This window comes from Scardinius erythrophthalmus, assembly GCF_964197995.2.
Source record: "Scardinius erythrophthalmus genome assembly, chromosome: 16".
NCBI classification, from domain to species: Eukaryota; Metazoa; Chordata; class Actinopteri; order Cypriniformes; family Leuciscidae; genus Scardinius; species Scardinius erythrophthalmus.
This window is the reverse complement of record NC_138236.1, coordinates 22709284-22728193: the sequence shown is the minus strand read 5'-3', so window position 1 is coordinate 22728193 and position 18910 is coordinate 22709284. Positions and strand designations below refer to the sequence as shown.

The 18910-nt window shown below is 38.8% G+C and overlaps 1 protein-coding gene across 1 annotated transcript; it reads left to right on the top strand.

The window, feature by feature from the left end:
- Nucleotides 1-3656: 3656 nt before the first annotated feature.
- crabp2a (cellular retinoic acid binding protein 2, a) lies at nt 3657-8497 on the top strand. Its single transcript, XM_081389256.1, has 4 exons — nt 3657-4042; nt 6490-6668; nt 6992-7108; nt 7202-8497. Exons 1-4 carry the CDS (start codon nt 3961-3963, stop codon nt 7250-7252), a joined length of 429 nt encoding a protein of 142 aa, XP_081245382.1. The 5' UTR covers nt 3657-3960; the 3' UTR covers nt 7253-8497.
- The last annotated feature ends 10413 nt before the right edge of the window (nt 8498-18910 follow it).

Below are 18910 nucleotides of genomic sequence, written 5' to 3'. Positions count from 1 at the left end.
ATTTACAAAGCAGAGACAGCAGTGGATGCCGTAGAGGGGAGATTAGAACAGCGATAAGATGACAAATAGCTCCATTGATATGAGAGTGTAATGACTATCGTCTGTGTTGTTGTACGAAGAGGAGCATGTGTGGACATGAAGCTATTGTGTGAACACAATCGGCAAGGTGTGTGATGTGTGACGCATCGCCTCGCGCTATCTCTGTCAAGTGCTTGTAATACAAGCGTCGCGCTTTGTACACATTCAATGAGCGACCCCAACGCTACATTCCTCTCTGTGAAAGGGAGAAGTAAGTCCTACAATAAGAAACAACTTCGTGTGGGATGTTTAAAACTAATAATCGTAAAACTGAAGCGTGTGGGGGGGCTGTGAGTAGAAAGAATTTTGAAGCGTGCGATTGAGTGATTCGGTGTTGCCAGATCTCGCAAGAAAAAGCAGTTTGGTTTATGAATCAGGAAAGGTAAATTGCTTAAATTCACCGATCAAAATAGTAAGAAATATATATATATATATATCAAAGCTAGGCTAAATTGTGACAAATAATACAAATATATTTTCTTTTAATAATTAAAAATAATTATCCTTTTTTATCCCTAAAAATCATTTTAAAATATTTTACAAAAACAAATGGACACTTAGGGTAGGCAATTTTCGGAGAGGCTAGCAATAGCGAGCTAGCTTTGAAAGCATAAGATCCCACCCTCCCTTCAGAGCGTCTCCAAAGCTCCAGAGCTCCTTCAAAACACATGAACGTATACAGCAGGGAGCAAACAAAAGCGTCACGAGAAACGGGGTTACCTATGTCTCAAAGCACATAACATTACAATAATAATTAACGAAAATTACTGGAAGATCACTGACCTGTACCACCTGACAGCTGCAGATTAATTTCAGCATTGATAGTGTTGCCACTGAAACGCATAATTTCGATTGACGAACCGCTCCGAGTTTAACGTCACTCTTCCCAATTACAGTAGGTAGTAACGCTGCATTCACACGGGGCGTCTACGTTAACACTTTACTTAACTCATTTACTTTGAATGGGTGTAGTCATGCATTGCTGAACTGAATTGTGGGTTCCATTGCGTCCCACTGGCGTTGCTCATGGCAAAAGTTGAACAAATTTCAACTTTTCAAGCGCCAATGCGAGCGTCAGCCAATCAGATCGCCTATGCAATTACCCTAGTGCAGACACTAGCCAATTGCGTTCACGCAACACCGGAAAAATAATGTGATTGATTGTTGTTACTATGGCGGTCGGGTCAGCACCAAGCTTCAGGCACGCCCTCCGTCAAGCGTCGGCGCCACATGTGAATGCAGCATTATGCCGTGAACGATAAGTCGGTTGTTTTGGTTCAGGAGGAACTGTAAAAGGTGGCTGCTGTTTCGGTTGCAGTGCTCAGTGACTGAAGTCTGTCTAACTCTGCATAGCATGAAACTCACTGATGACGTGTGATGTCTGGGCGAGCAGGGTGAGTTATGGAAATACATACGTTGACAGGCAGGAATGAATGCAATGATTGGACGAACATTGTATGGTCCTACGCCTTCCACAGATGATATGTAATACATTTAGATACACCCCTTACTTAGTTATTGCTATCAGGAAGTGAAGAGACTTTCAACCAGCATAACAACAACAACAACAACAACAACAACAAAAAATCACCTAGTCTGCCTTTAATTAATTAGCCTATAAATGTATACCTATTATAAATTATTTATTTATTATTAATAAATAATTCTATACATCTATGGTGACTTATACTGGCATTGCATATAGAGTGCATGGCTTGAATAGTATGGGGTCTTGGGGATATTGGAAAGCTGCTATTACTTTATTGTCAAATATGCACCAGCAATTCCTCGAAACGTTATTGTAAATAAGACCAACCACTGACCCGCGATTGTCCATTTTTTGTTAACCACTTAAAAAAAAAAAAGAAAAAAAAAGTTTATAATAATAACACATGGCAACACTGGAGTGACTGCAAAACGCGAGCGGTCCATTCTGTCACCCGGGTTACCCGCACATTAAGATCTGCAGTTCGCTGTGGCTCGGAAGACCATCCATCAAAAGTAAATGGTTAACGGCTTCTTTGTACGACTCACATTCATCATCCAGTCTCTATGGCGCACGTCTTCATTAGAGACCCAAACTTCGCCTCTCCACCTTTTACCAAGCCCCTACCCCCCATATGCTCAGTTCTTTTCTTCCGGGAAACAGCAGGGGTGAGGGAAGACTATAAAGACCCTCGGGGACACTGCTGCAACCTCCTGGCCTCTGCCAGGTCACCTTTTGTGCCTGCGTAATTCTCTTCCCTCGCGTTCTCTTGCTCCCGTCAAGATCTCTGGAATTTCCACCTCCCTCAGAGGACCCTCCATGTCTCCCTCAGCCCCAAACGGGGAAGACGGTAACCACAGCGGAGGCAGATCCAGTTACAGGAGCTTTGAGTGTGCGTTGATTTAGATAACCGCGGGAATGGACAAGAGGGACTGAACTTGACAGAGCTCTGTTTTAACAATCAGTCTGACAAATTGCCCTGTATGTTTATGCTCATATGTGTGTCCTACTTGTAGGCTACACAGCTTGTCTGCCACAGAGAGTCATCTGTACATTCTATATGTTCATTGTGATGTCTCTTGTTGAATGTTTATTCTATTATATTCTATTCTATTCTATTCTATTCTATTCTATTCTATTCTATTCTGGGCCTACAGCTTATATGATAGTATTATTATTATTAATATTGAATGGAAAACAAACACGCCAATAAAGTAGGCTAGAAATAGCAGGGAGGGCGTAACACCAATAATTTCGTCTACGTCAGGGTCCCAAATTTCACCAATATTTTTATATATTATATATTTTTGATATTTTGTAGTCTATATAACATATTTGTATAAGTAAATCCCCATTTTATTTATTTTATTCATTACGTTGTCACCTTTTATTTTGAGTGTTTGCCTACTACCATGGAGTGCAACTAATTTATAAATAAATAATAATAAATAAGATAACGAATGTAAAAAAAAGTTTAGTTAAATAAATAAATAACGTTAGATAACAACAAATGATAACAAATAGTTATAATTAAAAATAATAAAATTAAAATAAATAAATAAGTAAATTACTAAATTAAGTCATCTAACAGTACAATGCTATAATGATTATGGCAAAGTTAATAGAAACTAAATATTTTCCAAATAATATTTACACATAATATTTTTTTTCACATTATAAATTTATAGGCCTTTTAAATCTTAGGATGGGGGACCCTCGCACGACTCGAGGACGATCAGGTGGGTCCGCGGCATCTAAAAGATTGAAATAGATCCTTTGGCACGATTGTGAATAGCCTATGCCAGTAAAATAGGAATACAAATAAAGTTTTCAATGTACAATAATAAACAAAGTTGTATTCATTTAAATATTTAAGGAAAACTGTGCAAATAAATAAATAGGCTGCATAAAAATGAGCTTTAATGGGCGTTTTCAAGTGCGCACATGTTTCCAGCGGGGCGTGGTGTGGGCGGGACAAGATCATCTCGAAGTATCATTGGCGCCTTGATTTGACAGGGCAAGTAGAGGGCGGGGTTTCTCAAAAAAAGGGGTGTGTGCGCTCACAGATTAAGCGTGATAACTGGCCCAAATTTTAGGTTCAACCTATTCACCACAAGCCATAACGTTTGGAAGAACTGAATGAAAGTCTTAGACGGGTAGAAAAAGGCACCCACCGATTAACATCTTCAGTTTATCTAGTCAACGGCGGAAGACAGAGAGAGCAATAGAAGGGTAGAGGAAGGAGAAAAATCATTTTACCTTTAGCAGTGGGAACACTGCTTTCAGAATCAAAGTTGCAGGTACTTTTAGAAGGTGTCAGGATCAAGGACCGTCACTCAGCCACACACCAGAGAGAATAATAGTGGGATACACTTTAAGGCTCGACAGAACGCACGATGGATCGCAAAATCCCTGATTTTGCTGGTACCTGGAAAATGAAAAGCTCAGAGAACTTCGAGGAGCTTCTCAAAGCACTGGGTAAGTGTTTATCATGATGCCGGCGAGCGCGCAGAGAGAGAGAGAGAGCGCGCAAATCCTATATGGATTGCGCTACAGACCAACACATTCATTACCTCTCTTGTGTGTGAATGCAAACCGCTTTAATATTTATCCCGTAAAATAGGCCTACCAGTATCTGTTTTTATGCAACTTGTTACTACTTATTTAATACGTATTATTTAGGCTATATACTAATTATATTCCAACTTTAGTGCGTTATTAGAAACAAATAGCCTAAATATTATTAGACACTATTCATTTTTTTAACAGTTTTAATAAAACTAGTCAGTTTAAAAGCTTAATTTCCTTGAGCAATATGATACTGTCCTGACTGGTGCTTTAAAGATCCATTCGCTGTCCTTTGCGTTTTTGTGCAGGATAGAAAAACACCTCGCGCTCTCAATTTGTGGGTGCGTAAATTGCATATGTGTGTTTGGAAAAGTCGGTTCACTTGCTGTATTTGCTTACCATTGCTCAAGCCAGAATCCAAGTTTGTCTGTGGGTTCCCAAAATTTGACTGACGTCCGATTTAATGAGGGCACCCCTCTTCAACAGTCTGTGTCGAACAAAAGAAGCAGATTGCCTAAGAAGGGAGAGTGGGTCCTTCATGTCACCATTCAAAAGAATGATGAAATGAAGCAGACAGGTTAAAGAGGGCGGAGAAGGAGCACAATAGAGAGGGAGTCCCGCTGCTTCTGACATGGGAACATGATGTATTACCAGTACATGAATACGAAAAACTGCAGGAGATGAGATCTGCAGCCACACGAACTTCTGAGGACAAATGTCACCGAATATGCATGGAATGTGGAATGAACTTTGCAACTTGTTTCAATGTTTTGCACAGACACACATGCACATAACTCTTAATTATGTTCACAAATGTTCCTGTGCTCAGCTGGGCTCGACCTGTCGCCACACCCTGTCATCCACCCTCCTCCATCTCCTGTCCTCATCTTCATCCCTCTATTCTGAAATGCTTCCTTTGACCTTTAACCTATGACACTGACCCTGACCGTCTGACTCCTAGCATATTTTCTCGGTTAGTTGTGGAGTAGTTTGAAACGGGGCTTGATCTGACAGGAGTCAGTCTAACTTTATTAGCTAATGTTTTTTTACAAGGTTTTGCCTGCCTCAGTAAATTGTAAACAGGTTTAGATTTATGTTTTTATGTGTTTATCACACAAATTGTGAATGTGTGTGTGTGTGTGTGTTAATGGATTCTGCTAAAAGTCATTGGAGTAATTGACAATGTGTTTCCGCGTCTCTGCCTGAATGTGTCTAAATTTTGGCCTCCATCTTGTCTGCCTTCATGTGTATATATTTACCCTTGGTGACAGGTGGGAATGTGTGTGAGGTGAGTAGTGTGAAATTCTACTCGATGCACAGAGGGGCACACACACACACACACACACACACACACACACACACACACACACACACACACACACACACACACACACAGAGAGAGAGAGAGAGAGAGAGAGAGAGAGAGAGAGAGACTGGCCTCTTTATAGCTGTCTTTTCCCACACTTGAATACCCCTTTTCTATGTCTTTGTTGCCTTTCTTGCTTCTTTTTCTTCTCTTGTCAGTAATCTTGCCCTCCCTCAACTGTGCCATGCTTTTTTTTTTTCATTGTTGCCTCTGCCCTTCCCTACTTCCACACTGTGCTCTATCCATTTCCTGTCAGGAAGGTTTAATAGATTACAGCATCCCCTGTGGCTAGTTGAATAACTTCCCCCTTTCAATGAGTTCACCCTACACACACACACAGCAAGAGTGAGCATTCTCCAAAAAACTTACCAAATATTCAGCTTTTTTCTTGGTTATTGTTTCTTTACAGTGATAGTTCACCCAAAAATGTATTAATTTCTTTCTACTAAACACAAAAGAAGATATTTTGAAGAGGATGGGGAAAAAATACTATAGAAGTCAATGGGGTCCCTCAGCTGTTTGGTTACCGACATTCTTTAAAATACCTTTTGTGTTCAGCAAAAGAAAGAAAGTCATTCTGGATATTGGTGACTATTAAATTGGTACATTAATTAAATTGGTATATTAATGTAACATTTAAATATGTGTTAAATTTGTTGTGATTGTAGAATATCAGGCCATCTTTATATGTTAACATCATTGAAAGACTATGTACGGGTAGTACTGTGTGGATTACCATGCTTTTTAATTTTAATTTTTATGGGCACCTGACCTCATCTTGTCAAATTGCTTTCCCAATATATGCGGGATTATATCAGGTGATGTCATCAGACATTGTCGGCAGAGAGCGCAGATGTATGGAGCACGGCCAGTCTTAATAACATCGCTCTCAAAAACTCTATAAATGAAGACCTTCCCATAGATTTTTTGGACATCAGAGTTCTCGCTTTTCTTCAAGAGATTGTTCTGATGTGCATGTGTGTTTTGTCAGGTGTGAACGTGATGCTGCGTAAGATTGCGGTCGCAGCAGCGTCAAAGCCATCCGTGGAGATTACGCAGGACGGAGAGACACTTTCAATCAAGACCTCCACCTCTGTGAGGACCACCCATGTCACCTTCACAGTTGGACAGGAGTTTAATGAGGCCACTGTGGATGGACGTCCCTGCACGGTATATACACACCCATATAAAAACACTTCAAACGTCATCCTACATTTGTCGATCTGTGATTTCCTATTCCCAAAATGTTCAAAAAAAACAAGAACCATATGAATGGTCTGTGTTTGTAATCTGATGTGGACTCAATCACACCCTCCATCTCAGAGGAGCTATCAAACTCAACACACACCCTTTCTCTGAAACTCACATTCTCATGGGCACTGATCTGTTTCTCAATCGTTCTGTCTCTCTTTTACAGTCACACATTAAAACAGAACAAAGAAAAGACTGAAAAAATCTGCCTTTACATATTTGTCTGTCTCTGTTTCTCTCAGAGCTTTCCTTGCTGGGAAACAGACAGCAAAATTAGCTGTGAACAGACTTTGCAGAAGGGTGAGGGTCCAAAAACCTCATGGACCAGGGAGATAACCAACGACGGCGAACTGATTCTGGTAAGATTCATTCCTGTTATTATGTGTTATCCTTGTGATTCTTACACACACATTGGTCTTCGATCATATTTTTTTTCCTGTTTTTTTTTGCAGACAATGACCGCAGATGATGTGGTGTGCACAAGAGTTTATATCAGAGAGTGAAAGTATGAGGAAAAAGGAAGAATATCCATCCAGATCACTCTCTTTCCTCATTAACCATTGACTGTGATTTTATATCATCTATTTCCTTTCTCCCTCATCTCTTCTTTCATGCTTTTTTTTTTTGTTGACAATGTATTTGAATAATACATGACAGAGCCATGCAAATAATTAATGCGAGGTTCCAGAAATCCAAGCAAAGATTTTTTTTTTAACTGGGCCCTGATTGGTCATTTAACAAATACATCATTTGGGCTCAAAAGCACTTTTGAGGGTTGGTCTGCACATAGATGAAGACCTGGATAACTAAAGCTTGAAAATCAGCCTTTGGTAAGACAGTCCATAATCACCACTGTAAAAATCTCAGAAAAGGTGCAGTCATATGTATCATTAATCGCTGAACTTTCACAAACAAAATTGAGAATTTTCCCCGTTCAATTTTCGCAACGGATTCAACTGACAGTGTTAACCAGCATAAATGACTTGTGTGAGCTATGCTTCATATATCACCACACTAATGGCAATAGACAATGGACTTTTCTTTTGCCTGCAAAATTTCGTGAATGTAACCGTACACCAATGTACGATATTCCCTCTGAACATTTTATGTCTGTAGTTTAGTCCATCAGTTTTTTTTATTTTCTCAGTTGACCTTTTGCTTAGCTCCGTCTTAAAATGTTACTGACCAATCCTAACTTACCAACTGTTGCAGGCCTCCATTTTCTCAGACAGGCTTTTACTCTGTAACTCTATGGAGAATCTGTGTTTGGATAGCTTTTAAATTCAATTTTATGGTTTGATTCAGTTAATTGTGAGAAGTGTATGCCTTCATTCTGATTTGCTGTGGCCAAAGTTTACACGTTACAGCATAATTTAACAATTTGTTTAAAGAAAAATGGCTGATAAAATGCTTTTCCAACTTCATGTCATTCCAGCCCAAGAAAGGACAATATTCAATCTATTAAAATCCTGCCATTCATGGAAATCTCCAGTTCATTCCTATGTGACGTTCTGTAAATCTTGTCTGAATTAGCAACAGTTCCAAAGGGGGCGGGGCTAAGCAAATGTTCAATAGTGATTAGAAACCCCTGAATCTTCAATCCCAACCTACTCTTTTCCTCTTTATTTTTGTATATATTTTAATAAAAGCTGAATCTGAATTTTCATCCAATTTTTATTTTTATGTATAAACAATTTCAGCAATCATTACTTATTTCTGTGCATGGACAATAAAGGTTACTGCCGAGAGTATGTGTCTTTCTGCCATTCAGTAGCATTTATCCACACAGAAGCTTAGTGGTGGTTCCAAGATGCCAATGGAATGAATGTTTGTTGATTTGATTTTAAAATAAGAAATCACATTGAACTTTACAACAAACCCACACTCTTTCTCACTCTCTTTTCTCACTCAGACATACTGCTGGGTTCACATCTTATTTTAGTATTTCTGCCAGCTGGCTGTAACTAGAATAACTTGTCTGTCCCTCTCCACCCCTTCGTCTCTCCCTGATTTTTCCATCTCAGTCTTTCTTTCTCATCATTATCACACTGTCTCTGGTTCATGTCTTTCAGCTCTCTGTTTTGCAAGACTAATCACTGTTCAAATGAATGGAATGTAAATGTATTGTAATGTAAAAATGGATGGAAAACCCACACAACAAGTCATCAAAGAAATTTCTCCAGAAACCTAATCTAAAACATTAACATTTCCATTTTGCCATGCCGGAAAGCATAGGATGTGTTGGCCAGGGGTCATTTATTGGAAACTAGATTAGCCAAAGGGATAAAGCTGTTAAATAAAATAGATCCAGGCAAAGAAGCCAACTATCCATTCTGAGCAGGAAATGCCAGTCGGATTACAAAGTGAAGATGATTAACGGCAGATGTGCTTTACAAGGAGCAGGATCATAAGAGGGAATAGAAACTCAGGGTCAAAAAATTAAATGAGGACCAACAAACACCCATATGTATATATACTGTACATATATATCTATAATACACAGTACACCCATTCAGGACAGTAAAGAACAGAAATATTAATAGACATAATCAACTTACAAAGAAAAACAAAGGTATGAATGTAGGTGATGGTGGAATGTGGAGAGGTTTAGGGGTGATGCCTGCAGCTGTACTTGGTTACTGTGTGACCCTAATAAAACCAACCCCTCTCTACCTCCTGCCCCTATAAAAGACCCCAAATAACTGGCTCTCTTTCCTCCTTTATTACCCCCTGGGGCAGTAAAAGGCAGCTGTCTCTCTCCTCTCGAAAACCACCCGCACATTTGCACACATATGAAACCAAACATGCACATTCTTTAGAACCTTCACATGTGCCATCAAACACTTTGGACACTGTGAGCACAGACCATAAAACCGCACACTTACACACACTCACACATGCGAGTGCCCACAGCCAGTGATTGGCCCTAATGTACCAGAAACACTCGCATATTTGGTCATTAACTTCAAAGGAACACAAGCAGATAGTCTAACAACTCATAAACACACACACACATATGCTGATTTTGCCCAGCTATGTGCAGGGCAGGTAAATCTGGAATAACAATCTCTTCCCAACATCTATTCTGTTTGCTCTGGATTTGGCTGGCAGGCAATTTGACAATCAGATAAGCATTTATGCAGCAGAAAACACACACACACACACACACACACACACACACACACACACACACACACACACACACACACACACACACACACACACAAAGTTACTGTTGCAACTAGTGAAGTGACGTGAAGGCCAAGTATGGCAAACCATACTCAGAATTTGTCCTCTGCATTTAATATAGTGCGCACACACACACAGTGAACACACACTCACTGCAAACCGTGGACACACACCCGGAGCAGTGGGCATACACTTCAATTGGGTGTTAGGTGCCTTGCTCAACCTTCAGGATACAAGACCAACTCTCTAACCATTAGGCCACAACTGCCCCAAAATGACGTCCAGCATGCCATTACTCAATAGTGAAGTGACTATTTTCAAAGACATCCAAGAGCAGACTTCCAATTCTAACATTCAGCAAGTTCTCAAGACAATTTACATATTTTGCAAGTAAAATCTGAAACAGCAGTAACCCCTTGTCCAGTAGTCAGGGCACTGATCAGGGAGTCGGCCATTTTAAGGGTTGTTTCAATTCCAGTGCACTAAAACGTTTGCTCCCTAAAAAGTCTCACAATGCACTGGGAAAACCAGGGAGCATCGATGATAGTGACATTGTACAATGAGGATGTTGTCATGTCACCATCAGTGCGTAATGATTCACGACCTAGGAGCTAAGGAGCTGAATGAGACACACCATATGAAAATCTATCAAATTAAAAAGAAAAAGTCATTATTAAATTTTAAAAAATCATTATTTCAAAAATTTCTTTTTTTGTGTGTGTGTGTGTGTGTGATTATTCATATAAGTTTTTTTAACATTTACATTTGTGGCGTCATATACCACACTAAACAATTTTGCCCCAAATAAAGTTTTTTAGAAATATTTTTTAACATTTTGCTCTAAAAAAAGGCAACGTTAAATTTTCAGCAGCCATTAGTACAGTCTTGACTCTTGAATTTAACATGATCTTTCGTAAATCATTCTAATATGCAGAATTGGTGCTCATGAAACATTTCTTGTTATTATCAGGGTTGAATTTGTGTTTTTTTTTTTTTTTCTAACAGAAAGTTCAAAAGAACAGCATTTATTTGAAATAAAACATTTTGTCAAACTTTACAAGTTTTTACTGACACTTTTAATAAATGTATTGCATCCTTGCTGAATAAAAGCATTCGTTTCTTTAAAACAATATTAAATTCATAAAATCTTACTGACTCCAAATTCAAATAGGCCTACATATATTTTCATTAAAGATTAAACAAACCTGATGTTGTTTGTAACAACTCTTTAAAAATCACTCTAATCTCTCATACCATTTAAATGGGCTTGTAAAAAAATGTGTGTGTGGCATAGACAAACCATGGGATGTGAGCTTGTGATACTCAAACTATGAGCTGGCTGTCATACTAAGTCAGATCTTAATCTCAGTTGTTGAAAGATAACAGATATATCAGATCCGTGTTAAATCTGACAGCACTGTGTGATTTGGATCAGATTTACGCATGTAAATATATGGACAGACGGCTTGGTATGATAATATTTTGTGCCCTGCAGCAAAGACTGCACAGGACATTGTGAAAGATAGAAAGATTTATATGACTGTATGTGTGTATGGTTGTGGATATCCAGGCAAAAACAATTTGTCATGGACGCTGAGTGGCAACAGAGAGGGAAACTGAAGCGAAGGGTGTGTGTGCAGAAACTGTGTGGGCACAGAGTTTTCCAAGTATGACATGTACAAGCGTGTGTGTTTGTGTGTGTGTGTGTGTGTGTGTGTGTCAAACAGTTAACAGTAAGAAACAGCTAAGAGACAGAACACGCCAAAAGGCCCTGTGGGCTTAATTCAAAGCAACTACTGTCACCTTACAACCGATTGGTGGATCACAGCTGGCCCTGATCCATGAACCTCGAGGGCAGTCTGCGACATACTTATGCACACACACAAAAGTAAACAGGGTTAAGGTCGTATCAGATATGTTTTTCACACCCGTCACGCTACCCATTTTGCTTGCACACTACCAAAGAGGCAATTCGTACACAACTATACATGCACTTGGGCATTTACTTCCAGCCGAAAAAGACAAACAGTCTAAAACATTTCTCACAGTGGTGCTGACTCAAAGTGAGCTGGTGGTGAGGATTCCAAGATTCCAGACGTGCGGAAAGACTGAGTCCCGCACTGAGGTGTGGAGAGCAGAATCACACGGAAACAGTCACATCTCGTGCCCAGGCTTCTAGGTCAACTGTCAGTTTAAAGGAATATTCTGGGTTCAGGACGAGTTTAGATCAATCGACAGCATTTCTGGTGTAATATTGATGTTGAAGCTTCACATTTCTGCTTTTAAATCCTAAAATGTATATACAGATCCCTATTCACTTCCATTGCAAGTGACTCACTGTATAACCTCATTGAGTCAAAATCACTTTTGGTTAGTTATCAACGTTATGCTGCAAATGCTGTCGACTGAGCTTAAAGGAATAGGCTAGTTCACTAAAAAATTGAAAATTCTTTCATCATTTACTCTCCCTCAAGTTGTTTCAAACCAGTTCTAATTTCTTTCTTCTGCTGAACATAAAGGAAGATCTTTTGAAGAATGTAGGTAACCAAACAGTTGATGGACCCCATTGACTTCCACAGTATTGTTTTCCTATTTTGAAGTGAACTATTCCTTTAAGCTGTATTGAACCTAAAATATTTCTTCAGGCCTCTGGCTCATATGAATATAGAGATTGAAGAGTAGTTTGGCAAAGTGTCCCTTTTGCAACACAATTTAAAGAGAGCATACTCTTAAAATAGGATCAGATCCCTTGTAGTATTTGCAGCGAGAATAACATATAGGGAAAATTACAGATGCCCGAAAGGGTAGATGAGATCAGCAGACATTACCAAAAGATCACAGCACTGACCCCAGTGACTCACTGTGGTTTTTATAGGGTAAGATATCATTACATGGAGCTCAACGCATGAAGGGGAAGAGTGCAGACAATAATAAGGTGACATTTAGGCTACATTTACACTGTCAGCATTTGGGGCTGATATCAAATTTTAATTTTAAGAGAGTCTTAAACTGTCCTGTTCACTCAACAGCTTTCATACAGCATTTGACTACGAGGTGAATCACAACAAACTTTGATTGAATGAAAAAAGTTTTTGAAAATCGGACAAAAACACAAAGGTACAGGACTGTGTAGCTACTTAATGGCTTTAGCGAGGCAAAGAACTACAATCCCATTAAGCACTGCGAATAGCATATAATCTTATTAAAAACGATGGAGAAATGTACTCAAAACTACTCATTTACAAATGTTGAATATATGTATAAAAACAATATATTTTAAGTTTGTTGCAAAATATGCAAATATATAAAAACATTTCAGCGTTTTGAGAGCGTGGGAGATCGACTTGATTACGTCATTTGCAGTGCTTCATGGAGTGGGCGGAGCTAAAGAGCTATTTTGGAGTGTTGCTTTATTTGACTCTGATTGCCGTCATTTTCTGTCCAGCAGGCACGTGCACAGGTAGGGCTCAACCTGTGCAGAGCACATGCCCTTTTTGCCCTTACACTCCAAAGTGCCCTTTTTTTTTGGTAGTGTTTTTTTCTGCTATGGCAACATTGTAACACCAACAACGTAGAATTTTAAGTGGAGACAGGGCTGTAGCAACGTTGTTGCGCGACATTTAGCAACTGAGAGACGACGTTCTGACAAAACAAATAGTTTATGCTATATAGGCCTATAGATATCCCCCATTTAGCGATTTAATTTTAATTAGTTAATTTTTAATTAGTCAGATGTTAGATAATTATATATTTTATAAATATTGTTTATCCTTATTATTGAATAGGGCTCAGTAATCAGAAAATTAGCCTAATTATAATCAACACATGCAAGTGTACACTTTTAAGAGTAAAAATGACAGAAGGTTACGTTAATTCAATTTCATTATAATCAAATTGCACTTCCAAAAGTCATACATTTTGTGAATAAAGAAAAAAACGTAATAAACGAATATACAAATTTCTTTTAAGTATAATAAATAAAACAAAGAGCAAAGATCAGAAAATGTAATAAACAAAACCGTGTTCACATGGCAGACAGGGAGAGTCGAAAGCCGGGCGATAAAGGTCGGTAACCGGAATCTGTCCAGGAAACATCCACAAACCCGAGGAGCAAAGAAACGAATGAGACTAAATAGCAGACAAATCTAATGAAAAACTAAACAGTGCGAGCGAGGCTACATTAGTCACATTAGAAAATGAAGCTGTGTTTGAATAATTACGTATCTTATTTAGCTGAGGTAAATTAAACGCAATACTCAACTCATCTGCTCGATGAAGAATGAGACAACAAATGAACCCAACGGGCGGTTGAAATTTAAAAGGCTGATTTTCGCGCTTCAGGACAGTGACGAGTACATATGTAGTCCAGTGGTTGTCAAGACACCAGGCACATCATGGCCATGAACAGTGGTTTAATGTCAACATTGTGACAACGCTGTAACAACCTTCACCATAGCAACCTTTTGGCCATGTTGTTAGAAGGTATGTTGTGCCAACGTTCTGTGTTTGCTGGGTCGTCACCTAGGTAACATTTATACGAAATTTCTTCTTTGATTTATGATTGCTGATACACTTAATTTATTAACCTTTTATCATGTTATGGAAATAATATTAAAGCTGCAGTCCGCAGTTTTTCCTCTTTGTCGCCATCTCTGTTGGAAATCTGCAATTGCAGTTATTCGCGGAATTATCAACTTTACGTGGGTTGAGTCGGCATGGCACAGCGCGGATGAATCCAATGTTTTGAGGAGAATGTGCGTCAGTCACTGCGCCGGTGTGGATACTGTCATTCGGAATCACATTATACTTTTTGGAAATATGACCAACATAAGAATTTTCACCGTAAAATGTCATCTGAACAAGTAAGTAACATCCACTTTTGTTCTGACCAACTAAGGGAAAAAAAACATTGCAGTAAATCGCGCTGATTAAAGGAATACTCCACCGTCTTTTCATATTAAACTATGTTATTCCCTAAACTAAGACGAGTTGATACATACCTCTCTCGTCTCAGTGCGTGCACTCAATCGCTCTGGCGCGCGGCAAAACTTTGTTCACTCAGTTCATTCAATACGGGCCAAGCAGAGAAGCTACTAAACACCTCCACGTTTTCCCTATTTAAACACAGTTACTCGCGTAGTGTAACTCGACCTAGGACGGTGACACAAAACAAAACGTTGCGCTTTTCTAAGCGTGTAAAATGGATAACTATATTGTATGGTGGAATACTAGCAAGTGCTTGTAAGCACTTCGTCTTGGCGGAGTAATATCTTCACCAGAGGGAGCGGGGGCCGGTGAGAGGATTTTTCACGAGTGAAGATATTACTCCGCCTAGTCGAAGTGCTCATAAGCACTTGCTATGGTATTCCGCCATACAATATAGTTATCCATTTTACACGCTTAGAAAAGCGCAACGTTTTGTTTTGTGTCACCGTCCTAGGTCGAGTTACACTACGCGAGTAACTGTGTTTAAATAGGGAAAACGTGGAGGTGTTTAGTAGCTTCTCTGCTTGGCCCGTATTAAATGAACTGAGTGAACAAAGTTTCGCCGCGCGCCAGAGCGATTGAGTGCACGCACTGAGATGAGAGAGGTATGTATCAACTCGTCTTAGTTAAGGGAATAACATAGTTTAATATGAAAAGACGGTGGAGTATTCCTTTAAATCTAACGATCGCTTATCACGTCAAACCGTGCAAATTATACTTTGTTCTCAAATTGTTAATGTTAACAACATCAGCATTGCGTGACTACATTTAATGCCCTTCCGATATTTGTTTTCGCACGGCCCGGCAGTCTCTTTTTTTCCGTTTTTTCTTTCTCGTTTTACAACGGGTGAATCTCCAGTTGTCACTGGTGATTGTCGTTTGAACCTTTCTGGATCCGCCATCAAATTGACAAGTGCTGTGAGAAAAGGCTATAAATCTCCACCTCCAACATCCTCACATGCAATAGCCTACTAGCCGAGACACCTTCTTTACAGATGTGACGTAATGACGCAAAGACATGCTCGAGTTTCCCGCGGAAATCCACCAGTACCACTGGAATTAAAAACATTATTACAGGCTTAACATTTTGAATCGAGCTAAGGCAAGCAGATAGTTTTGAACACTGGCTGGTTATGTACTTGCTCAAAAAATTATTTTGGATAATTTTTAACCCAAAAAAGCTATGGACTGCAGCTTTAAATTATGGTTAATTCAAGGCTGTTAATGTGCACGTATTCGATATCTAGCTATTTTTTGAATCTATAGTATTCTATACTCTCCGCTCGTCTTCACATATAAATGTAGTAATACATGTTTTTTAGGGCTTTAGCCCTTTGGGGGTAAAAAAAAAAAAAAAAAACCTGTAGGCCTATATTTCTATTATTATTATGGTTGTTATTAATAGTGAATAAATCTAAAGCTTTTGAGACTATTATTTTGTGTTATTGAATTTGTCATGAAGATGTGACCATCTTTTCCTGCACAGCATCATGGGTAAAGTAGTTTTTCACCAGGAATTCCACTGTTGAAATAAATAAGCTGAAATAATGCAGGCTGATGACTTCAGCAGAAGCAAATACCATCAATTAACAACCTCGTAGCTCACAGTAGGTCTGTATTTAAAGGTTTATAAGTTCTCATTAAAAATCTATATTTCTTATGGAGAAAATGAATAGAGTTTTTACATCAGTAAAATCATGCGTGAAGTCATGCGTAAACCACAGATATTGACAGGAACAACTCTGGTGGAACACCTGACTGGATCTAAAACTTTAAGATGACACACATCTCTGTCTTTGTATGTTAGTGAAATTACACTTGAAAGCACGCAACACACACAAGGCTAGTTGTCAATTACGGTTGTGTTCAAACAGCAGGGGTTCGCTGTAAATATGGTGGCGAGTCCTACAAATTCACTGGTTACAGAATGCAGCTGTCATTCTCATAAATAACCAAATTGTACGTGAACTTAAAGTCACCATGAAAAGTAAGTTGCAATAGTCTTTTCTTCCCTATTTGTTCCAAGTGAAACGGCTTCACAAACAAGAAAAAATGTAGGGCGGTACTTGATTTTGTCCATTTGGGAATTGATTGGATCATCGGATCATTGTATTTACTTATTACTGTGATCTCCTGTGATTGACAGGGTGTCCCGCCCTCACGCCGAAAAACACGTCATCAAAGAAGAGAAGAGATTGCAAGAGGGAGGGGAAGATATTTTGAATAAAGATTATGAGGGCATTTGAATTTAATAAAAAAAAGTATGTGCACTGATAAATAATTCACAATAAATACTGCAATAATACATTAAAGAAACATAAATGGTCAATTTTGAATTCATGGTGACTTTAATTGTATTTAGCACTGAAATATAGGACTGTCAACTGAATGCTTAAAGTTGAACATGGCTTTTTTCTCTCTCTTTCTTCATCACTCACATACTGTACTGAACGGAGTCCCTGGTTTCATGCAATGCTGTATAGTACCATATCTGTGGGAAGCCACATTGTTAGTAACAGCAGGCATCTGGTGGGGTCAGGTGACCGCTGAGTTTTGATTAGTTCAGAGAACTGAGGCAGAAGACAAGAAACGGTCAAAATCTGTTCCTTTGTTAAGAGTATATGTTTTGGCCTCGATGCTCACTCTTTAATGGCAAGAGAGTGTGTACTTGGAGAAGATGTGAACACCCAGTTAATTTTTTTTTTTTTTTTTTTTTATTACATAAGTGTGAGTCAGAAGGAAAATCCTGCTAGTCCAGTTAATAACCATTGATTTGAATTGTAGCTTTTGCATGTACATGACTAGTGTTTGTGGGTACTTGTGTCCATGGTGGTGCGGTGACATCACTTTTGTTTTAAGACCAGATTCCTTTACCTCCCCAAAATGTGACAGTATTAAATATGAGCTTTTAATGCAATTATCTTTTTTTCTCCAAACATAGTCTTTCACATTAATCACAAGCTGTTGTTAGCATGACCGTCCCCCCCTCTCTTTCTGTGTGTGTTTGTGTGTGTGTGAGAGGTGAGAGAGAGAGAGAGAGAGAGAGAGAGAGAGAGAGAGAGAGAGAGAGAGAGAGAGAGAGAGAGAGAGAGAAAAGAGAGAGAGTATTTTTTTCCACTCCCACATAACTGTTACCTGTGTGACATTTCTTAACGTGACAAGCAGTGCACAACATTCCCACAGGTGATTTACACAATATTTTGCGGTTACAGATATTCAAATTTGTTGTGAAACTTAACACCTTTGGTAATGCTCCATGCTTAAGGAAGACTGAAGGAAATCATCACTCGTAACATACAATTACTTAAAGGGATAGTTCACCCAAAACTGAAAATTTTGTCATCATTTACTCACCCTCAAGTTGTTCCAAACATGTATACATTTTCTTTGTTCTACTGAACACAAAAGAAGATATTTTGAAGAATGTTTGTAACCAGTTGTGGGGCACCATTGACTTACATATTATGGGGAAATATACTATGGAAGCCATTGGTGTCCCACAACTTGCCAACATTCTTCAAAATATCTTCTTTTGTGTTCAGCAGAACAAATAAATGTATACATGTTTGAAACAACTTGAGGGTGAGTAAATATTCAGTTTTGGGTGAACTATCCCTTTAACGCCGGTGGGCTCAGATGGAAAACTGCGAAATAGCGCCATCTCAAGGATTCTTGCTGAAAATGTTAGAAGAAACTAAATTGTTTCAAATGTGTTACTCTGTTGCCATCTGCTGGATGAATATTGCAGGTGCATGACTGAAATTCACTTCAAAGCACTTGAGTGCAAGGTAGCAGGCAAAAAATTGCACATAATAATGCTAAAAATGTTGGTATGAAATAAACGTTCAATCACAGTCAGTTGTTAGTCAATAACTACACCTAAAAAAAATTCAAACATTAGAGTAGCTACTTTTTTTACTTAAGAGACAACAACATTGTCAGTTAATAGCCTACTTAAAGCTGAAATATGACACATGAAGTGTGAA